The sequence below is a fragment of the Anneissia japonica genome, unplaced genomic scaffold, assembly GCF_011630105.1.
Source record: "Anneissia japonica isolate Jap-2015-1 unplaced genomic scaffold, ASM1163010v1 scaffold685_len2926416_cov193, whole genome shotgun sequence".
Taxonomy (NCBI): domain Eukaryota; kingdom Metazoa; phylum Echinodermata; class Crinoidea; order Comatulida; family Comatulidae; genus Anneissia; species Anneissia japonica.
In genome coordinates this window covers 1649460-1675034 of record NW_022692922.1, presented here as the reverse complement: position 1 = coordinate 1675034, position 25575 = coordinate 1649460, and the positions used below count along the sequence as shown (strand labels likewise).

The 25575-nt window shown below is 32.1% G+C and overlaps 1 protein-coding gene across 2 annotated transcripts in view; it reads left to right on the top strand.

Moving 5' to 3' along the window:
• The first annotated feature begins 210 nt into the window (after positions 1–210).
• Positions 211–25575, top strand: part of LOC117100517 (nuclear receptor subfamily 1 group D member 1-like) — a 71711-nt gene continuing 46346 nt past the window's right edge. The window contains exon 1 of one of the 2 annotated variants that reach the window (XM_033240256.1): positions 211–447. In XM_033240256.1, the coding sequence (XP_033096147.1) occupies positions 336–447 (112 nt within the window). In that variant the 5' untranslated portion in view covers positions 211–335. Of the gene's footprint in view, positions 448–23554; positions 23695–25575 lie in introns of those variants that run through there. The other variant, XM_033240258.1, reaches the window with a different exon arrangement.

Here is a 25575-nt window from a genome sequence, read left to right as displayed (position 1 = left end):
GTAATTGGTTATTACTTGGTCTGGCCACCCTGTCCTGATTGGCCATCTGTCCTGAAAGCATACTCACTCTCGAGTGAACTATAGCCCTAATTAGAGGCAAGGTTGCTAAGCAGGGTTTGACAACAAATTTTCTGTCACTCGGGAACAAATGGCAAATGTTGTATATGCCTTTGCTATTTGGACTGTTATCCCTCAAAATTGAAATTACACATTAGAAGAACCTAGGCTGCATTGATAAGAGTAGTTAATGACTCTAAACTCCATTAGACTAAAATTCATGTTCCCGACGAAGTTCCCCAGAGAGTGTGCGTGCAATTTCCTTCCAACGTACGACAATGCTAACACTACAAGAAATTACGATGCTGCAGCAGCCTAGCGGAATGTTTGCAGGTCCTCCGTGTAAATTGATCCATGTGCCGGGAAGGATAAATGCCAGTATATCTTCTAGTGAGTACATGTTACTGTTGACATAATTTTCATAGCATCTCCTTCGTAGGTTTTTTTTTTTTTTTGTATGATGCTTGCCAAATTTCATTTTCTGTCTAGATATATATGGCTCATTTATTTTTGGGTACTGCTGATTGGTCTATCATTTAATTGTAGGTATTTCTAGCTGATTATTCTTCTTTAACCTGATATGCCATGAATTATTATTTTAAACATGCACTAGAACATGATGCACTGAATATATTATGGTTTTGCAATATGTGTACAAGTTAAACATGAACTTATATAAACATTAGTATACTTCAGTAATATTTTTAATTATCTAAAATAAATTTATCAAGATACATTTTTTTATTTACTTTAACTTGTTACTTAATATTTTTTTTAATGTAGCATTAAAATAATACCATGTAATGTTTGTATTATTTATTGAAGATTCCATAATTCTATAGTTTTGTCGTGAAATACGACTTTGATTTTACTACTTTCTGCAACGAAATATAGTAACATCTCCCAGTTACGAACTGCCGAATTATGAACTCTTGATTTTATGAACAAAATTTTCGATGATGACATAGTAACGAACAATCGTTTTTATGTACAAAAGCACATAAAATTGTATTTCAAATTTTTCAAAATATAAATTGTTATATCAGCTGAGAAAGAAAGTTCATTTAAACCAATAAGGTAACATAAAACCAAGTTTAAAGCAAGCACTTTTTGTTAATTCGGGGTGCTATTTGCATGGATTTGCGATTTTTATTAAGAGAATAACACACGTTTTGGCCATTATTGGTCATGTTTTCATTTGAAAATCACTTCAAATGAATGCTTCACAGTGAGCACAGGTAATTTTGGCTTCTGTGTGAGGTATTATTTTGTTGCAGAAAACGGTAAAATAAAATCTAAGCCATTTTTCGTGACAAAATTTTGCTCCCATGGCAAGGGCTAGGCCTAACCTAGCTAACTTTAAAAAACTTTTTTTCTTAGTGTTTGAAAAAACTTTCTTCACTTATTTTCCCTTTCGGTGCTATTACTGTAGTTCTCTGGTAAAAACCCATCCCCTACTTTACACCCAATATTATGTACCCAGCCTTTCCTCAAGCAAAAGCCCAGCGTTATGACTTGAACTAAGTAACTTTTAGTTTAAATATGCTAAAAAAAAATCAAATAGCTTTGAATTAAGCATGCAGTGGTAGTAGTAACTACTTTTTGATTGTGTCCCCCTTTTATTTTGAGTGGTTGACATAGAACATGTCCGAAATGTAAACTATTGCTGAAATTATATTTATTATTGTTTCATTTATGATGATTCTCATGATACAGTATACAGTATTTGAGAAAAAAATAATTTGTACTCTTTTGTTTGTAAGTTGTCTTTAGAGTGCCATGAGCAATGACTGTTGGCAATGTACCATATGGTATGATAGATTAATATATTTATTTCCTAAATTTAAGTTTATTATTCATGTCACCTGTAATATATAATAGATTATTTGTATCATCCTGATGATGACATAATTAATGTCGAAATATTGAATCCTAACACGATAGCGTGCATTTCGATACTTGGAGTATGTATTATACATACTATCTGATTTGTATAGTTACTGTATTACAGATTTTTGTACAACTAAGAAATGTATTAAGTTCGTCTAAACATTGTGTTTTAAAAGCGTCAAATGACTTACTATTTGCAATGTCATCTTGGTAATTCGCTTTGACCTTTCATTCATTAACATATGATGAATTTATTGTTAGGGTTGACATATCATCATGTCAACCAGACCTGATGTCAACATCGTAGTTTCCAACATATTTACATCCCCGTGTCATTATACTAACCTTTTCTTTTCATTTATGTGTAACAACCAAACTTAATCGCAGTATAAACATAAAAGATAGCATGTTTTTTTTTCACTCCCTGTCAATCGGTGATATCAGTCTTTCCCTGTCGGAAATCTGTGAGGATTAGCTGTGACCTTTGACACCAAACCGCAAAGACCCACTCATTAAGTTTACAGTATCTCCACTACTAATCTACTTCACGATAGATGCCGTTTGACAATCTCAATAGCTTTTCTAATCCATGTTTCCTTCTGGCTAGTAACTCTCGACACAGACGAGCTGTCCGTCAAATTTGTCAAATATTTTTACACGATTTTTGTAATAGAAATCGCTGGTGGTCATGTGACGATATAATTCACGTCTCAAAAATAAATCCTACCAATCAAAACATCAGTTTTCATCCTTGTTTTCTTATTGCATGTGTGATATTTAAGATATGCCCATAGATCTAACAAAAATACAAGAATAGACCTAATAAAAAGCATCATTTCGTCATTGAAACTTAAATGTATCATGGTATTTATTGTTAATCAGTGTTTCTGAAATTATTTTGATATTTTTATTATCAACATCAAGGTAGATCAGTTAGTTTAGGAAGATATATTATTTTCTAACTCTTTTCGATGTTAATTATTTTTGGGAATAAATATATTTCTTGATTTGAATGCAATGTAATATATGTTTATAAAAAGCTAACTTCCAAATGTTTTCTTGTTCAATTGCAAAAACAATTGATTTAATGAATATTTTATATTTCTACTGGTTTGCAAACCCACATTATTTGTAAATGTTTTATCTTAATTATCATTATAACCATTTTCAATTTCAACAATATTTATGATAATTTAGAATTTGTAAACAATGATATACACTAGGTAAAATGCTAGGTAAACGTATTATTTTTCAATTAGATTTTATGAATGTAAAAGTTTCGATAGAAAGTATTGTCTGAAAGAACTAGTAAAGTTTTTCCCAGGCTTAGGGTCCTTATTTTTATTTTTTGGCTGATTTCAGGCTCAAAATGTTCTTATTTTTACACACTTCTCAATCATAGAAATTTATTATATCAGTATAGTACTGTACACTGTTATAGAGGGTATTACATAGTCATACACCTACTGCACATAAGGTACAAATAAGATTAGTTGGTTTATATTTTTTTTTTTATAAAAAATCTCATTTGACATTTTACTTCAGCCTCAATTTTTTCTTGTTTTTTGCTTAATTTTTACTCAATTTCAGCCTCAGTGTTCTTATGAAATGTGTTCTTATACAAAAATTTGCAATAGTATTATGATTAACCTATGGTTAATAAACAAATATTATGTTAAAAATGATTTATATTTTGTTTTTCTTCTATCATTATTTTATACTCTTAATGTATTAATATTCATCTAAAAACCTCATTTGGCATTTTACTTCAGCCTCAATTTGTTCTTAATTTTTGCTTAATTTTTACTCAATTTCAGCCTCAGTGTTCTTATGAAATGTGTTCTTACACAAAAAGTTGTAATAGTATTATGATTAACTTATGGTTAATAAACCATTCTTGAGTTTAAAATGATTTATATTTTGTTTTTGTTCTATCATTATTTTATACTCATAATGCATTAAAATTCATCTATACCACCAAATTATATCTTAACATTTATGATTTTGACATAGTTTGTACATAACAATCCATAATGCTGCTGATTGGTCAGTAGATTATTGCAATGGTAGGATTGGCCAATCAGAATGTCTAACTTTGCAGCAATGAATGAAACTAGTCTGTTGATAAACTGTCAGATCATATGTCAAATAAGTATTTTAGTGCCAAGTTCTACACTCAAAGTATGTTCAGGATACTGTCTAAAGTGTGGGAGTTAGTGTTTTATTATGTATGTGTGTGTTTTTTGCATTATGTCTGGGGAAATACTAGTTTTTATTTTAGATTTTATAAATGAAACAACTATAATCCTTATATTGCCATATTGCATTATGGATAATTGTATAACCAAAATATATGCCTATACAGTATATGTCCTGATGTGTTGTCATCGTGAGCATAATTTAGGCTTGTAACATATGTGTTTTAGTCACATGAAAGTTAATAGTCCAAAAAGAGCTTTGAACTCTACAAAGCATATTCAAATGTGGTTCAGCCAGGGAGATGTAAACATTTTTACATCTGCCACCTTTTATTTCCTACCTTCCCAGGTTGGTTGTTCCTACCCTTCAAGTTTGGTTGTGCGACTCCCAGAATTATATCTGATGTTATCCATGCTCTTTGTACCAAGTTTTACAATCAATAAGACGGGTGGCCCCCCTATATGTAGTCCAGTGGCGAATCCAGGATCTCAAAATGGAGGAAGGGTTGGCTGTCTCTTATACAGGTGGGCAGGGATAAATTTTGACAGACAGGGACTGAGGCAAAAAAAAACTTATGATTATGATAACAGCTAATGGCAATCTCGTACCTAAATTTGATTATAAATTTTCCTACTTTCTAAATAAAGGGGACCCTAAGGGTCGGCGGCGCTACAGTCCACTGCATAAGAGCGTTACGCCACTAAGTATGGATAGCTCTTCTAGCTGGGTACTACATTCCGTAATAATTGCTTAAAAAACTTGTCTGGTTCGTCTTTTGGCCTTTTTAAACATCCTGATATTTGAAATTGTTGAAAAAAATCGGTGTCGGGGGATATAGCGTTGTTGTTGTATTGAGTTCGTCATCAATTAATAGAAAATCCAAAATTAGGGGTGGGGTTTGTGTTTGTTGTGCATGTATGTTTTTGCACTTTGCCTGGGAAATCCTACTTGTGAAACAACTTTAGTCTCACTAAAACGTATTAAAACATGGTGCATCCAACTTCTTCCTATCTTCCTATCATTTTTAAATCTTCCCAGTTAGATAGGATACTCCCGGTACTAAGACATTAAATATACGATACTAATTGTTTGAAATGTCCCCATCATAATTCGTTTAAAAAAAATTTTTTTTTATTTATTTTTTTTTTTTTTAAATTTTTATTCCAACCTTGATTTTGGGGATTCAATCCTTCAGTGTGCATTTCGCTTGTATCCTTGAAAAAGACATTGTATCTACATTGCTTCAAACTACCCAGATACCTCAACGGGTACCAGTAAATTGGTGTGAGTAACCTGCGGTGGACCAACATCCCACCCAAGGAAAGCATAACACTCTGATCCGCTTCACGCTACTTGAAACTGGGATAAGCGCCAGCTCAAATGAGCCTCGTGGCTCGGCAAGAAATTACTTACTACAGTTCAGTTCTACAGTGTCTTGATTTTTTTTGTGCAAATTAGTAATGGTCAGTGTGTAGTCATAGCTAATAAAATGTAAGTGCACAAATGATTGACAGTTGCTTTGATTGACTGACATTAGCAGAGGAGAATGACAGCGGTGTCTCACTACCAGCTAAAGTAACATCTCCATGATCATGTTTAATGGATAACAATGTATTGGATGATAACAATTGCATGATATTATGATGATTAACATATAGTGCTCAACATCATAAAATCGACCCTTGTGCACATAAAATATGTTAGTCTTATACAATGTATCATGCCAACTATGCGCTTCACAACTCAGTTCCCTTGGGGAGAATTTCTTATTGCAGTTTGTGATCAGCACAATGGTGTTTGAACCTACCACTGCCAGGTACTCCCTAATACCCCTGGGTGGAGTGAGACAACTGTAGTGTGTTAATTCAAAATAAATTATTTATTATAAGTGAAGCCACAAAATGTTCACACGTAAATTAACAACTAAGGTTTGTTTCACATTAAAGTTATGCTTCAAACAGAATTTGAATCATAGTAGGCCTATGTTTTTTAGCTTCTCGCACTATATAGCACTGTATCATGGAATAACATTACCTTTGGGAAATAATCGGCATTCAGGTGAATATTGAAACAAATGCCTTAAATGAACGATTAACTACCTCTAGGGATTCCGGAATTAATCAGCTGCTCTACGGCATCAGTTTATTACTAAGTTTGGAATTACTATATAATTATAAAATTGAATCAGGCATTCAGTACATTAAAAATATTGGTTTATGACCTGTGACACTGATACCTACTCAAACTTCCTAAACTGTTTTACTCACTGAGCTGAAGAGCCTGATCTAAGTTAAGCTGGTTAAATAACCCATTCATCATGTTAAACGTGACAAAACAGTTCCCATCTTTCCCTTGTGTTGGATGGCCGAGTGGTATAAGCGAGGGGCGCCGCAATGTATAGCCATAATATTGGTGTAATGGTGCAGTCAGCCCTGTTGTGGACAGATGAGGGTAGCTTGTTCCAGTTTATTGGGTAGCTCAGACATGAAGAGATTCTTGGTGAGAAGCAAGTTACTGTAAGTGCTAGTCTACACCTCAAGCGCTTTGAGATGGTACAAGGCGACACTTTTTTTATACCTTGTTTGAAAAAATATTCACGACATGCTATAGTTTATTATAGCAATTTTATGAAAGCATTAATTTAAAAGACTCAAATCCTTATCAATTAAATTCAACCATTGAATATGTCAGTTAAATTCATATGAGAAGTTCACCTTTAATAGAAAGCGTCCGATAAATAAGGGTTATTCTGGTAAAAAGTGAAATTGTTCCCTTAAATTGGGGTATTTGGCATGTCTCAAAATAAACCACAAATGTCCTTAAACTATATTGCAAGGCATTTTAAGGATATATGCAAAGAATATATAGGAATTGTTTAATATTAGCGAGAAAATTGTTTTCATTAAAATTTTCAATTGAAGTCTATAACATACAAATTGGCATTTGAAATTACGAAAACGTTTATTTTTTCTATTAATAGAGGCAGTCTTTAAAAATTTTGATCTTTAGGTGATGTAATATAATATTGCAACCATTAACTATTAATAAAACTTTATGCAAATCAGATAAAATTGATACAAAATATGTTGTAATTTTTTATAAAGGAATTGGTAATATGATTTTTGGAAAATGTTATTGTAAATTGGTCCATCTACCTATTGAGCTAATGATCCTTGAAAAGATGCTATAGATAGCTACTTCATTATATGCCTGAGGTTACTTGGCCAAAGATGGGCAGTACATTGCCAATTTATTGTCTTTGCTAAGTTACCTTGATTGGAGAACATTCCTTATGACGTCGCGTTTAATCGTCTTCATTATAATTGTATTATACGCCAAATTATGATTCCAATTTGGTGCTTTTTTTTATGTTCTGCTGATTAATCGTGAAGTGGTTCTGTGAATCCAGAGTTGAAAGTCTAACATTTTCTAAGATTGGAATATGTTCTCCATTGTTGTTTAACCATCTAAATGACAATAAGAACTCAATTAAGATTACACTATATCATTAAACCAATAGTAAAGCAAGCCGGTGTCTTGCATGTCCAGTTAATCAATCAATCATCTTTTATTTTGGAATTCAAATCTATATTGAAAGAAACTCAAAGAACAAAAGCCGAGAAAGTACAATTAAACAAATACATAATATTGGATATATAGGTTTTAAGGAAAAATTGATTATCTAATTGTAGTTTAATTTGCTTATCAAAGTAGACTTATATTAATTTGTGAGGGCAGTATTTCATTTCATGTGGCGCAAAATTTAATGTTTTTTGTCTGATCGTTTGCAGGACATTTAGTATCTGAACCTAATTTGATTGTGCCTGTTCTCGAATGACCATGTATAAGTTTTTACTTAAACTAATTCTGAATTGGAAATAAAATAAAGTTGCCTGTCCACATTAGCACCTTGTTCCCATTTCCTGCTGTCGTCTTTCTCAAAATCAATTCATCAGGGGACTGCATCGTTTCGGTAACTTAAACACTCCTAAAGAACATATCACTTTACACCAGTCTGCGATTAAATGTAAAAGGAAAATCGGCATGTAAAACGTCCCTTGGCTGTAGTGAAATGTGTTTGCGGACACTTTTTATTTTTGGTATTTCATCCGTACCGAAATTTAATCCATTTCCAGGAGTATAAACTGTACCTGATGATGGTTTAGGTGTACCGGTAATAGTTACAGATTTATGGGTAATAGTTTTATTTATTGTGTATTTTAAGTACAGTAGAACCCCTCATTTACGTACGGCACGGGCCCAGAGCCGTTCGTAAATTCGGGTATTCGTAAAATCGGGGTTGACCCAAATTCCTATATATTTGCACTGGTGCTACTTACACTGGCCTAGGCTAGGCCTGCAGGCTTACGCAGCTAAGTCTGAGGGGGCCTAGGCCTACAGTAGGCAGCTTCTAAGCATTCTGATCCCACTCTAGGCCCTACACAAATTTGTTTTTATCGGACATTTTTACCTTCTTAAATTCCTAGATTGTGGATTTTACTCCAACACAACTTCCATAGATACTTGTTTATTATCCAATAAAACAATCAAGCACTATGTTGAATTTTAAAGCTGAAAACAATGTTTGAAAGAGAAGTAAAATTGCACATTTTTTTTTTTTAATCTTTCGCTTCAATTTTTATGACGTCGTCACGTTTATATTACGTTCGTAAAATCGGGAATTCCTTAAATCGGGGTTCGTAAATGAGGGTTTCTACTGTATTACTATGGTAAATTGGGAATCTTAGTAATTACAGTAAGCTATATTATTATTATGGGATACATGATTAGTCTTTGACAACATATTTTTTTGTATTACTCAGTAATTGATAGATATGCATAGGAGTAGTATAATTGTTGATAAGCTTCTACTGTAATGTATGAATTTAGTCATTAAGCATAGACCAAAGAGTCCGAAGATTAAATATTCAAGTCTTCTGAACTATGCATAGACATATGCATAATGGATATACTTTTTTTTTTAAACTATAAAAAAAATATTTTTTCTAAATTATAAGAATAGTAAGTCTGTTAGTAACATCTATATTGTGTTTGGTTAAGATTATATCACTTTATCAAGATTCATTTAAAATTGATGTCATTTAAATAAGAAAACAGCCTTTACCTTGCGATTATAATTGCACATGTATTCAGTAATGTGTTGGACTTATATGGTATATTGTGTTGTCATTAATCCTTCCATGTGTTTATAAAGTACTTGAATTATCAGTTCTTGTAAAATACACTTAAAGTTAATTCATTTTCCTCTGTTTTTTCATTACTTTCCTGTCTGATGTACTTCCACACCGACACTTAATGTTATTAATTCTTAAATGCAAAAGCTTCAAATTAAATTGCTATATTCTTAAAAGATCAAAAGTCTTTTCTGTTTCTATAATGTTTAATACACAGTTTTCGCGTATTACCCGAGTGTGTTATGACCTTTAATTTGTTTTTATTTTACTTTCTATCATCCTTCAATTTTACGTCAAGCTGATTAGTTGTGTTTTATGAAGGGTAACTGTTCGTTACTGATAGCCTATAGTAACTTGTTGCTTTTCTGTCCAAGGCTATGACCAATGATGAGAAAATGAAATTTTATTAATTATTACTTATCTATCTTCTTCCTTCCTTTTTTGTTGATTTTTTTTTTCATTTTCAATTCCATGTTTCTGCTCTCCTTAGGGATCAGCGGTTGATGAAGGAGTTGCTTTTTTCTCGTTCTAGTTAGATTCTCATGCTGTTCACTTTCATCCAGTCTCATATACCTTGTCTTGTAATGTTGATGAGCTTTGATGTATGCTTTGGCAGCACATCATCAGGCTCTGTATAGAACTCCCATTCATAGGACCTTAAATTGACATTAATCTAGGCATCAAAGCTTACTTAAAAAGAAACATTTGTCAGTTCCTTTTTGTTTCTAATATTTTATCGCTCCATTTCTTGTGTTTCTTAAATTTTAACGTATTACTTTCCGTTTGTTGATAACTTTGAGTTAAATTTGTTTTCTTTCACAAGCCTATGAAAACACTTTCTTCATTTTCCCAATACCAAATAAATATTAATTAGATCCATACTTACAGAAGTTTTAGTTGCTAATATATCACCAGTTATTAACCATTAAGTAGAGGATACTTGAGTGTAACTCAAGCTTGAATCTGATTTTCTTTCACACATTTTCCAAGGGTTCTTTTTTAATATGTGATCTCTAACAATAGAGTTTCGGTTGTTGAAAATATGATCCAGAAAGATTGGATGGTTGCAACTCCTTTGAGTGTGAGTGTAATGTCCACACTCTACTGATCTTAGCTGAGTGATTTGTACTTTTTACGCAGAATAATTACCCAGCAATGGCCATCTATCCATCTCAAACATAAGGGATTCAGTTAGTAATAACATGGACAACCAATTATGAACTCTTGTCTAGTTCGCCTCTCGGGATTCCAGAATATCTTCAATAATTGGACATGTACGTGAGAAATGAGACTTAATGTTCTGCTGGGACGGCAAACATTGGAACCAGAATGTACAAGTCATCGTATAAATTGCTTTTGGCATAAGGTATTTGTTTATAAGCATCCTCTGTGATGGACAGATGGGTTCGCATTAAACGCAAAGTTACCTTTGAGAATAACCTTATACAAACTAAGCAATATAGCACCCATAAAATGAATCCCAATACAAAACAGAAACCTGCTTACTTCAATACATACGTCATAAATATTTTATGTATATTCATACACATTCAATTGTTTTATTGACATAGGCTGCACCTGTTCATAATTTTTATTTTTCCATTAAATTACCACCTTTTTCTTGTCTTCATTCTTGTTTTATTTTATATTTTGACAAGTTTTAAAATTTGTAACATGTTGTAAAACTTGTAAAATTGTAATCTTTTGTGTTAGTTTTGATATTTGATAAATAATGATTGGTTACCCTTTCATTATTATTTATAATGAAATCAGTAAACTTGTATATAAATACAGTAATGGAAACTTCCACACAATTATTTATATATAATTTTTTAAAATTATGTATATATGTATATAATGACTGATCTATTCAGTTGTATGTTAAAAAAACTTATGTAGTGCATATGGTTGTCTTAGGAGTAACGTTCAGCCATACCTGACATGTTATACTGAATACTAAGTATGTTCCCAATAAATCTTGCAAGTAATTCTGGTGGGATTTGAACCCCTACCTCCAGATAAATATCCTGGTGTCATAACCCCTAGACCACCAATCTTGCGCTTAGTGGAGTGTTGAATTCAATCCCTAAAGTAGCAATGGTTACTGCAATGCTATTCAATTTCCCGATGCAAAAGAAAAAAAAAACATTGAAATATGTTTGCCTCTTTACAAAAGCTAAGTTTGTCATTGGCATCTTTTGTCTCGTGGGGAAAAATTTAAGTAACCACAAATAAAAAATGTTTACCTGTTGAAAGGTGTGTCTGTGTGAGATGTTGGTTAAGAGGGTGTACAATACTTAAGTAGGCCTACTTAGGTATACTCCTGTACAACATTCAAGGTTGTGTACCAGGAAATAGTCATTTAAACATTTGTACAAAATTATTTTATGAGGATGAGTAGTTCAATATATGGCCCATCAATAAATTATTAGACTATTACCACTGTATACTTTTGCCAGAATCTGATAGTAACAATTTTAGTGAAAAATTGTTGATTGTCTGCTTTTGTAGAACCAACAGTTTAGAAGCTTGATCAGATTAAATCTTGAAAGTCTCTGCCACTGTCTTGCTTGTCTGAACATGAGCAAGGCTTTTCCATGCTCAAGAAACAACGGTAGCATTATTAAACGATCAACACAAGATGAGATGTACAAATTGCGTATGCTGATGTTACACAGACTTCCCAGATATTCTATTCAGATATAGTCAAGTTAACACAAGCGACATACAAACCTTACTAAAATATGTTGGTACAATGCGAATTGATGGTAGTTAAATGTGTAGAGGTTTTAGAAGTCCGGAAGTTATTCTGATATCTCATGCCCCCTCAAATTGATTGTCAGTCTAGTCTTGTATAACAAACATAGCACCTCTCTGGAATGGGTATGAATTTTATACGTTATCTGATGAGTTTATTTATTCGTAAAATGATATTTTAGTAGGCCTACTGCTTGTGCACCCTGTTATTGTAGGAATGGTGTCACATAGACTTTACGGCTCTATTTTTAACAACAATATGCTGCAACATTGGCTAGATGAAGAATAAGAAGTAAAAGTAAAAACTGCCCCGCTTCACTCCGCCAAGGGGGTTAGGTTAATAATGTAACAATTTTTTTATAGGGCCGTAAAGCAACATAAAATTGATACACAGTTAAGTGTTATTTGGTTTATAATTGGAAATGTTATGGTTGTGTAAATATGTATATAATCTTTCAATTTTAAATTTGAATTAAATTATAAGGATATGGTAAAGAAAGCAAAACAATTCAATACAAATGGATATTATATTTTGTTATTTGTACTTAGTTTAAAGTTAAAGGTTTTGAAGGATAGATGTTTGCGCAGCCATCGATCGATCAGAGAACAAAGGTGTTGAAATCACACGAAGATGTAACGGAAATGTCCGTGATCAATTCTATTGGAGAACACTTAGTAAGAAAAGTGCAAATGGTATTTCTATTGTGCGATTATGATATTATTCCCCTTTTCAGCATGTTCGGTGACTGTAAGTGCAACTGTTCCAATTTTCTGAACCCATTCTTGCAGGCCAGGTCAACAAACTGTTGTGTAATGATACATAAGCCAATTGTTTATGCTAATGTGTTAAGTTTTCTACTCAGTGGTGAGCTTTTGTTAATTAAACTCTATGATAATTTTTGGAACTAAAAAGTTAATAGTGATATTGGCGCCGATGTTCGTTTCCTTCATGTCTCCTTCTATTCACTTGGATACATGCAGGCACCTTCAATAGTTTGTCTCTTTCACGCATAAAAGTGGACTTTTAGACGATACATTAAACCTAAAGTGAGTTACTTTTTTGGTGTTTCTATTTAATATTCTTCCTGTATTATAGCAATATGATTAATTAATAATAGAAAATTCTTCATTTTTATCTTTTAGTTTTATTAATGGGCTAGATAATGATGACAAGTGTTATGCTGCAGCCAGAAAATTCACTTAATTATTGATCTCTTTGTGCAGCTGTAGTGTGGTAGTTGAAAGAAACTCACCTTTTAACGGTACTGTAGGTCCGATAGAAACTGTCAGCGACCGGAATTAAGCAAGAAGTGGCGCAGTATTTATGAAAATGCATTGATTCCTCTTTCTACAGTAAGGTGCTATCATAGATAATGAATGTTGATTGTTGGAACACTAGTTAATTACTCTATTTGCACTTGCAAATGTATCAAAGCTATATTTACCAAACGTTAAAATGATGGTTTGATAATGATCTTCAGAAACAAGTAGAGTCAAACATCTGCTTCCATACAGGCACTGCATTAGTCTGTGATCACCCCATTGCCAGTGTGATTCAGTGCAATTCCAAGCTAGCTCTTCTACATTAAGTTATTATTAGAATTCATATCTAGTTTTGACAGATTTGTCTGGTTGTACATAATTTAATTCCATTGTTCATCAAAAACACTTCTGTTGTATTTGAAGTCTTATAGAAATTCTTTCAATTTCATCTTTTTCTACAATTTTCTAAATTATATATGCAGTCTTGCTAAAGTCTTTCACTCAGCTCCATCTTTCTATACACTCCCTTTGCAGAGTTGCAGTTGTGCCGTGCTACCTCCAAATGCCATTGTTCCTACACAGTTATCTGCTGTAGTTTGCAGTCTTTCCATACTTCCATCATTTCCTACAACCTTCTGCCATAGTTGCAGTCAGGCGGTTCTGGATTTCTCTTCATTTTCCCTTGCAACCTTCTGAAGTAGTTGCAGTTCTGCCATACTTCATACAACTCTCTGCAAGAGTTGTTTGACAGTCTTACCAAACCTGCAACTCCATAATTTCCTACAGCGCTCTGTAGCCTTAAAACATTTTAAGGAGTTACCAGTTTTACCATTTACTTCATTTTTAACTTCATCTTTCTCTACAACTCCCCGCAGTAGTAACAGTATGGCTGTACTTGACTTCTCTCCATCATGCCTTACAACCTTCTGAAGCAGTTAACATTAACCATTCAACTTTATCTTCCTCTAAAACTCTCTGTAGTTGTTGCAGTCTGGCTGCGCTTAACCTCCATTGTGCCTTAGAACCTTCTGGTGAGTTCAATGATAAGAACCAGGAACTGTTTCTGGATTCATAAATTGTTTCTTTTTTTAAATTTTTTGACTTTCTTGTGGCCATGAGCTTTTTCTCTTAAATGTTAACCGGCGCTTTGTAAATTTTCAGTATTATTATTATTATTATTATTATTATTATTATTATTATTATTATCACATTCGATAACCATTCAACTGCATGCTATGACCAAAGATCATTCTAAAAAATCCAATGAAATAAAATTTTATTCAAAAATATTGTCTTTGTAGCTTTCCTGCTAAATTGCGACTGATAATGATATACTGAGTACATGTACGACATAAAATAAGAACATGGTTACAACTACAATTAAATAACAAACAAAATTAACCTAATCTAAATTATAAAAAAGCAAATTGATAAAGATGAATTTGGTAAAATTGTGGTCTGTTGGTTATGATGATAAAAAGGTGTAAAAAAGGGCGGTTACGCCCCTTTTTCCCCTCAGTTTTTAAATTTTCAAAAATCTGTATCTCATTCATCAGTTTTTCATCAAACAACTTTTTTCTGTCTTTGAAAAATCAGTTTTACAACATATCAAGTTTTTTTTTTTTCCCTCCGGAGCCTAAATTTAAGAAAAATTCCTTCAGTATTTCGTTATTTAGGCAGACAAGGATTGTCAATAGCGAATATATCACTGTCCTACTTTGTAGGTGCCAATCCCTTTAACAAGACAAACATATAACACGATGCTTTACACAAACTAAATCTCAATATGAGGTTTAGGGTGTCGAGTTGTATTGGGCTTGAGAAAAAAAATCCTGCAATACTGACAGGAATTGAACCCAGGACCTTCTGTTCGGAAGGCAAGCATCTTAACCACCAAGCCACAAAGATATACAACAGTGTTGCAAAAGTAATCAGATTCTGATTTAATTTTACTTGTCTATTATTTAAATAGTAGATGGCAATGTATTTACCAAACAAAAATGTATTAAATAATTTACTGTGATATAAGCAAACATAAATATTGCATGGTCAATAATGTATGGCAATATTTTTCATCATTTATTTATTAGCTGTAGGGGAAAAATTGAGAATATTGAAAGATGCAGCATGGGAAAAGCCATCCAAATGATAGTGAACAGTGTAGGAGTATATTTACAATTATACTTTGGTTAGAGTCACGTGACCACCTTCTCGGAATCTGTATTAGAATGAAATGAACATGCTGACAGGCACAGGTTCTGCACAACTAACAGGCATGTGTTCATTTTCTTAGTAAATAGATATTCCAGCAAGTTAATGATTGAAGGAGTGAATTAAATTATATGAAGCAGATATATTTTACCATAATATATTGATAGCTTATATTGTCTCTATAGGGTTTTACATTTTCATGAACCATGATGCGGATTTGAGTACAATCAAAATCTTAAAAAAGTATCAAGTTTCTAACTTTCCAAACTGAAATTAATTGAAACTGCAAAATTATTTTTATCACATATTCCGTATTAAAAGAATTATTGCTGTAGTTTGATTCAAACATAATAATTTTGATATTAATTATAAATATAATGCTAATTGGACTAGCAAATAAATAGTAGATTGATCATTTTAATATTTAATTAACTTTTTTTTAAATAAATGAGATAATTAAACTAAATACACTTTTTTTTTTTTCAAATAAAAAACAATAAATGAAAAATAGTCAAAAAACAAAACTCATTTATTTCTGAATCATCTCTTTATCATTGAAACATTGAATATCAATATTAATTATGAATAATTTTTTAGACAATTGTCTGTTTTTGTAGAATCACTTAGTATTAGACAAATATCAAGGCAAGTTATTTCTAAAGTCCAATTAATTTCTTTGTATCATCTGTATTGTATATTATATTTACTAATGGGATATATGGAGAGGACAGATTTTGCTATTGATCATTTTAAAAGTTAACTGGACTAATTTTTTTTTTAATCACTTTATTCATGAAGACATAAAAATATACAGAATGGAATAAAGGAGAAAAAATATTTACAGGCCTAGGTCAATTCTGGATCACAAAAATGCAAGACAAAAAAAAATTACAAGATCAGATAAGAACAAAAATATAGCGCCCTCTAGAAATAGACAAAAAATGTTACATAGAATTCTTCTCGTGTTAGCTACACAATAGTTATAGTTGGTTAGATCAACCACATTCATTGATGGTATGTTGGTGATCAATTGAATTAAGTAACTGATGCCAGGTAAAGAGTCCTTAATTTGTGTTTCATCAGTACTATTTGTCAGCATGTGTATTAGTATTTCCAACAGTATTAAAAGTTGTTAGAATATCTGTCCAAGATACAAGTGGAAAATGTCTTGTTAGCAATCAAATGAGGCCTTATATTAAAAGTGTTTTCCATCAAATGTCTTTACCTAATTCTGTGTGTAACTTGTAGAATTTAAATAAAGCCTATAAACAAGTGATGAGAATTCCATTCACTTCTTACAGTAAGTTGAGAAGTCAGTTATGTTGATGTTTATGTACTCATACAAAACTCTGAGTGAATTTCTATATTAAAGGAAGTGAAATGTTGATCTTAAAGAATACGCATGAAAATGTATCAATATACTTGGTAATTAAATAGGACTTATCAATCAATATGAATTATCAAAGTTATATAGAATAACTTAATTTTATAAGTATTGGTTTTTGGAACATTAATTACATGAAGTAAAATGATATGAATTACACTTGTTATTGAGTCAACATTTACTGGTTTTGGTAATTTTGCAGAGATCCTTATAGTTCCTGTTAGAGTAATCAGATAGAGGGCCTAGGAGATATACAAAGCAACCAAGATATATTGCATAACTTGGTTTTTACCTTAGCCACAGCCAGCATTGTGATGATACCCGGCATGTCATTAAACCAAGCTTTTTCAATGAATTTTCATTGAGAAAGACTTGTCGTTTCGCCAACTTTCAAACCACAAAATATCCCTCTTACTCACTCTGAGTGTAATGTGAACTCACCATGCGGACATTCACCTAGCACAGAATCCGTTTTGAATGTCACGTACGATTTTAGAAAACCTTGCGTACAAGTAAACACATGCATTGAGTGTTTGTCATATTCGTCCGCCAAAATCTGATATTTCCTGGCGTCTGTTGCGGTGCGTAGGTCAGGACTGTGGAGTCGGTTTCAAGTCGTGTTGCTTTCTGTATGGGTTCTTAACGGAAATGAACCGAGAGAATGACTGTGTAATCTTGTATGATAAATGTTAGCTGGGTATTTATTCATCAAAACCTGTTGCATCCAATCTCAATGTTACACATTTAAACATAATGAGTGACAGATTTATTTTCTAGTAGACCTACACTAAATCAGATAACTGGATTTATCATGATGCTTTAATAAAAATCATTAAAGTGTCTTAGCTTCTTAGAGATTATTTGTCATAGTGTTTACTGATGACTTTTATAGATAATTTAAATATGTTTATTAAGTAATACTTTATTTTATTGTGAAAATAAATTTCAATGTGGCACTCAATGTTGAAAACAGCACAAGATTACAATACAGTCTAATAGGCTGCCATGATCAGCCATACAGAATGCATTGTTATTTTATGAAGATGGCAAAATGGCTAAATCTTTAAGAAGCTATTATCTAGTAAAATTATTTTGGTATTACCAAGGTTCCTACATGAAAGTATTTCAGTAGTATTATATAGTATATTGTATTAAGTGTCTAGCGTGCATGATGAAAATTGATTGCTCAGATTTTAAAAATAATAAATATTTGCTCTTACTAAAATGTAAAATTAATCAATAAAAACTGAGAGTTTGTATAGTAATGCCCATTATTATATTACACTTCACCTGAATCATCGTTTTTGTTTCACTTTGTGATGATCGGTACAAGCATTTTTACAGTAGAGTTGACTTCTGGACCCGAATATGATGTCACTGAACTTGTCACATTTTTAATATTTTTTTAGAATTTAAACTATGGGAAAAATTTTGTTGGTTTATTATGTAATAACTTTAATACAATCTCTGTCCGGTGCGCATTCTATTATATACAAGGTGTTTTCAGCAAAAATTTAATTGTTTATGTTTTTGGTATTCAGTGTTATTAATGATATTATGTATTATCTTTGTTTAACTTTATTTTTAGTACACAGTCATTAATTGTTGTTTTGATTACTTTTATAATTTTTTTAATTTAATTATGAAGATGGTCAATAAATTCGTGTTGAATTAATTAATAATATAATCTTTTTTAATTTTAATCTTTATTTCATATTATTTTGAGTATACTCTTAATATCATTAATTATTGTTCGATTATTTTTATCATTTCTTCAATTTATTTGTAGTTGTCTTCCCAAATAAGCATAGAGCCTGTATTCTGTATGTTATGTCTGTCTGTGTTGGTAGTAAATTGATTCTTGCCTCTCAACTAGAATTCATTCACACCTGGCAGAACCGAAATGACTGAATCCATTTGTGTCTAATTGATTATTTGAATAATTAATCATTTGTTATTTATCATAAGTAATTTATTGAAGTTTTACTGCAATTGAACACGAGTTCATTCACCACGTCTCCACCCTCCATTTATTAGTATTTTTTTCTGCAGTTACTGAAAAATTTACATTGCAATGTAAATCGTTTTGCACCTGATAGCAGAATTATGTTTTTCAGTAGCTAGGTGATTATTCAAGCGTGACCAATAATTTCATTAGCTTTAAAGAAGGTGCTAAGATCATGGAGAAGTGCTCAGAAAAGGTTGTTTTCAATATCTATTTTTTCAAGTGCAACTGATTCCAATCTTAAGTATGTAGTCTCTGTCAACAACTGCAGTATTTTTATATTTTCTTTTTTTCTGACTACTGTATATTATTAGGTATAAGTTTGAACTAACAAAAAATTGGGTTCTGGGTTAGGCATATAATATAAATTTACAAAAAATTTGAGTATTGTGGCTACAGTTAAACTTCAGCTTCGTTCTGTAAAAATAGACAGGGTCCAAAAGGCCTAGCAATAATATTGCTCAGGTCGGAAAAACGAACTACAAATCACACAAATATTTTCATAAAATATGAAACATTATTCGAAATATAGCGTGAAGTTGAATATAGATTATTCAGCTACTACAAGCACCTCTTTACGACGACAGCTAGGTTGTCGCAGACCACGTCCTTAAGCAATGCAGCACAGTGGCACGTCGAGCTCTGGGTTATTCTCCTACCTTTCTATCAAGTGTAAACTATTCAACTGGCTTCAGTTAGTTTGAATATGGAAACTGACATCACAGGTTTTCTATCAGAGTGCCCTCTATTACAAATTCCAATTTGACTGTCTTTATATTACAGGGCAAAATGTTGAAATCCTTGCTAAATATGTCTTTTCAAACTCAGTAACAAAATCAACTTGAAATGTATTTTATACATTTTATGTATTTTATTCTTGTTTCACCTGTTAATTTGTATGTTTTCACCTGTTAATGTATTTATATATTTGTTTATTTGTATTTTTATGTATATGTAATAATATATTTCCATATATATATCAGTGTTCTCCTGAAGCCGTCTTAGCCGTCAATTTTACCGGTAAAAATAACCAACCAACCAGTAAAAATTTTGAGTTTGTAAAATAAAAAAAACTATTGATTAGGCTTAGGTAGTCCAATAAGAGACAGTATATATTCTGTTTGTCAATAATTAAAATCTTACAGTATTTTCATTGTTATTTATATAATCGATGTCATGTTCTCTTTATCCCTTTTTGTAATGTTTGTCTATGCAATATCTTTTAAAAATTTCCAATTTAATAATGTTTATACTGTAATAATTAATTAATCACTTCTTTCGTATTTGTTTTATTATTTATATTTATTTAAGATATTCCATAATGGACTACTGTAGTTATTGGATGATGATTAAAATAAAAAAATAAAAAATAAAATAATTTTAGGCTCACATAATGTAGAATTTTTTTTAAAATATAGAGTGGAGTTTCATTCCAGTTAAGCAGGGGTGGCCAAAAAATGGGTCGGTGGGCCAAAGTTAACTTTTAATTTAACACTGAGGGCCACACCAAAATGTTGATGTTTTCAGTGTGCTTCTAAAACGTTGATTCACCATTTTTGTATAGACCGCTTTATGCTAAATTTTAACCTTTACAGATGATTGGTGTCTGGCCGTATAAAATAGCCAGAGATGGTTGGTGGGCCGCACACATACGGATTTTAATTTATTTTCGCAGGTTGCAACAAAATCACCGTCGGGCTGCATGTGGCCTGCGGGTCACACTTTGCCTACCTGTGCAGTAGAGGATTTTGGATGGAAATTACTATAAAGTTTTAGTTGGCCTTATACCTGCATCAATACAACACAAAAAACATCCTTAATATCAAAGGGGTATTTGTAATGTAGTGTGGCCTACTATGCTAGCCTGCCTTAGTTTAAAGTACCTCCGATAAAGTACTGTAATCACCAGCAAAAAATATCATTAAACCATCTGTATGTTTTATGGATCATATTATGTTTTTTTTTTTTTTTTTTGTGTGTTGATTTATACCACATAGACTTTGCTAGCTGTTTTTTTCATCATGACTCAACCACCCACCCTAGCATAGTATATACGGTTCCTGTAAACATGCGATCATTTTCAATCTCGCACTGGCTGTTGTTCTACTAGTAATAAATAAAAATAATAAATATGTAGCAAACTTAATTTTGATATTATAATTAAATTTTGATTCCTGGATGGCTGGAAATGAGCTTTCCCGACTTGTAAGTTGTCTTTTAACGACCTTAAATTTTTTCAAAATTCAAGGTTTTACCCCTCTGAAAAAAGTTCAGGTGATTTTCTCTCATTCTTAGGCCTATACCATAGAAAATAAATCAAAGATAGGCCTATAGTCAATATATTATTAGGCCATATCATACCTACGAAGTCTCGCGCGTCCGGCGTGAACCTCATGCTTTAGAACATACCTCAAGCTCTCAAGCCACTCTTCTAAAATCTCACGCTTTTCCACTAATCTCAAGCTTTATTTTATTAAACCCAAACTTGGTATCGAAATACTAGAAAACTTCGCAATTCTATATTTTATCAGGCCCAGATCATCAAAAACTATCGTTCCTATTATAGCTGCACATTTTTAAGGTTTAATTTCAGCACTACTAGAGATCTATTCAGAGTGCACCAGAGAGCATCTAAGCCCAAAATTTTTCGGGGCCCTCGACTTGCGTCAATTTGGTTTGTATCCTGTTAAATCTCAAGCCCCTGGCTACCTCCAACTTGGCATGTATTCTATATTCCAACATTATTGAGTAGTTGGATGCATAGTCTGTCTTCCATAGATCGATGAACTGATAGGTCTGAAGAACACACTTTCATACATAAATTATTACGACGTCGAGCCAAAACAGTGTTTTTAATTGCATTTAATTGAATGCTAGTTGAGCTAAAGCCTATTTTGTCCAATCTACCAACCTATGCCTAGGTAGGTTAGCATGCGAACCCCTTGAACCCCCCTGGATCCGCTACTGATCATTTTACAGCAATATTTTTATGTATTTAGATTGCCTGATTACCATTTAGCACCAAACATATTTGACATTATCAGACACATAAATGGATCATGTATGATATGGTATCATTTTCTTCACTTTACAATCGACATATCTTTCACATAGTTTAAATTTTAAAACATAAAAAATGGGACAAATTCAGGTCTTCCTAGAAGCCAACACCTACTGTAAAAATGCTTGTATTGGTCATCTAAAAGTGAAACAAAAATGGTATGATTCAGGTAAAGTTTAATATAATAGTAGAAAACCCCCCACTTAAATTGATCAATGTTACATTTTTCCAATCCAATCCAATCCAATCATTTGTATAAGCGCCTTTCTTTGCAGATACGTAACGCTGCACCCCACATATATAGGCACCTCACAACCCACAAGCAGCCGTGATCATTGCCTAACCCATGCACAGAACAAGTAAAAAAATCAAGAGAAGCAGTGGCAAAGCTTGGAATCAGAAATAAATAATGCAACAATAAATAAAATAAGAATAAGAATGGGATAATTAGTTAAAGAGGTGAGTCTTTAAGTTAGACCTAAAGACAGCCACGGATGGTGAAGATCGAATGTGCACTGGAAGGTTATTCCAGAAGAGTGGCGCCTCGCACGGAAAAGATTTGTTACCAATACGTTTGTTGATAGGTTGATGGAAATTAACATTCAAAGCTGATCTGGTACGAGTTTTTTTGAGTAAAAATATAATTATTTTTAATAGAGCCACCAGTCATTATCATCATGCATCATTAAGTTTTATTCAAATTTCTATATTTTATATACTTATTCCCATGTTAAATTGAATTATATTTCCCGCTTTGTTATTGTTTTATGTTTGAGAGTCCCTTCTTCAAGTGAGCATTTTTTTCGGGCTACCCTCTTGAATAATGGTTCAATAAATAAATAAATAAATTAATGCACTTAATATTGATATACTATAGATACTGTTTAAACCGTTCTAGAGTATACTCGGTAACACTAAAATCATTTGCTAGATCAGCTCCTTAAAGATTTGGCAATATTCCTTCTAGTTAGCACACCATTTAAAACTTTCAATCTGAACTGTTAAAATAAGGCAATGCAATGTAGGCCTACCATCATTTTTAACAGATTTGAGTGAAGGAAGCATAAAATGCTGTTGCCACATACTATATCAAATTAAATGAAATATAGAGGAAACTGAAAGTGCTACATAGGCATTACAAGAATTGTGAGTAACTACATAGGCATTAAAAGCAATGTTGTCGCTGTATTGTTGAATTTTTAATCTTGTCAAATGCTGCATAAATAATTTTTTGGAAAGAAAAATAAAATCACATGACATGAAGAATTATTATTAATCCTAAATCTGGAATTTTGTATGAAAATGTTTGTTAAAATTTTAATAAATTCCGATAATAATTGTGACAAACCCCCTCTATAATGAATAATATGTGGTGACTACAATAGACGAAAAAATATATGTATTTGTCAACGTGTAGTTAATTGTGTTTCGAAGGAAATTCAGGATTCAAAACACCGTTACCAATAGGTAATAAATGGGGCATTATTATTGTCAATAGTATTGTTGACTCTCCAGTAATTTACATAGTGCGCTTTCCTGTCCAAGTCTTACCCTCATAACAACCATTAATAGTTCAAGGTTACAATGTTATGTTGATCAACCTCTTACTCGGTGTTTACTATTAGCTGTAGCTATTAGGTAACACATAAACCAGAACGGCTTCCTATACAAGGTAGGCTTTTCAAATTTCAACAAACGTGTTAAACTTGTTTTAGCTTAGGTAGGACGTCATTCACTCCCTTTGTGGCTTACATTCTAGGAGCTATTTATTAATAACACGGCAGTTTAGACTCTGCTGTATGTGTTATTATCTAGCAGTGTAGGAATGAATTTCAGGCCTGCTTTTGTGGTTCAGCTGTTAGAAACAACTAGACACAGGCTAGCTTTTGTCTGGGGTTTGGTTGTTGTAAGCCAAGGTGAATGTTTTAAATTACCGTAACAAGCCTACAGTATGTATTGTTAAGTACTAAATATCATGAATTGGCTTTTCTACCATCAGCAATTTTAAATATGATTTTACAAAATTAATACGTTATATTTATGTTTGGATGGTTTAATGGGAATAAGCACGTAAAATGAATTTCATATTCAACGTGTATACAATAGAATGTGTAATATATACTGCTGCATAATTCCCACCCTCTTTTAATTCAGATACATACATTTGAAGCAGCCGTTTCGTGGCAAAACAACTTAACTTGAAATTTTCAATTTTGGATAAAAATAGAGTTAAAGTTTGTGTGTTTGTAACTTTGCAATAAATTATCATAGCCTTTCAAAATTTTGCAGGATTATATATCTATAGACATTGTGATTATATATAAAATTTTAATTACAACCGTTTGTTTATTGCGAAGTTATTAGCGATAATTACAGATACGTTGTTTTGCCTCGGAAACATGTCAGGCTCGGTATTGCTGCAAGTGCGACATATTTTTTTTAATTTATCACGTTTGGGGCAACCATATGCATTACCTAGTTCGTTCATACATCGCTGTTGAGATTATTGATATAAATAACACCAATAACCATTTGATTTTGCTTTGCCAAACTCCATCGGCTTAAGACAATTTTTGAATACCATTCCGTGGCAAAACAACGTACCTTTATCACAGATACATTGTTTTGCCGCGTAATCTTATAGTTACATTGTTTTGCCATGGAAAATCACTAGATTTTAAGTTTTGTGCTTAAAGGTAGATGGTGCTATCTCCAAAACGACTCATTATTGAGACCTGTAATTTGTTGTTTTGCCTCAGGACGGCCGCATGGTCCTGTTTCACCTGCCAGATGTTAAAGTTAAATGATATTTCATACAGTAGGCTAAAATGTATTAAAAACATGCTGTTGACTGCATGATCCAACACCAGATAATTGGTTATCGTGGTATAGATTTTAGCTATACATCACAAAAAAATGTGTTATCAGACACTCATATACATGCAATATACATACACATATCTTACACTTGTGTAGGAGAAGATAGATTTGTGATAACGTCATCACCATAAATTGGGTTCGTAGAATGAAGAGTTTGATTTTGGAGATTCGTAATTGGGAGATGTCAGTACATACATACACAGATACAGAGTACATATAGTACATACACATATAGTACATACACATATATAAGCTGTAGACTAGTAATGCACATTAGTGCACTTAAGTAAATTTTAATTCATTTCCTCACTACAAATTATTCATGCATTTCATTGTTATTTCAAAGGTCATTCTGTTTTTACTGTTGTCTAAAAACCTTTACATATTCAATTTAACGTTTATATCATATTTTTAATTCAGGGTTTTTGTAACGTTTTATTATGCAATGGAATTATTCTGCTTGTATTTACTTAATTTGACAGCGACATGATTGAAATTGTTAAATCTTAAACGACCATCAATGACTGGGTTTTATATATATATGTATGCTGTCTCTTATACACATCTAGATGTGTATAAGAGACAGGCCTAACCCATGCACAGAACAAATAAACAAATCAAAAGAAGCAGTGGCAAAATCATAAATAAATAATGCAACAATAAATAAAATACG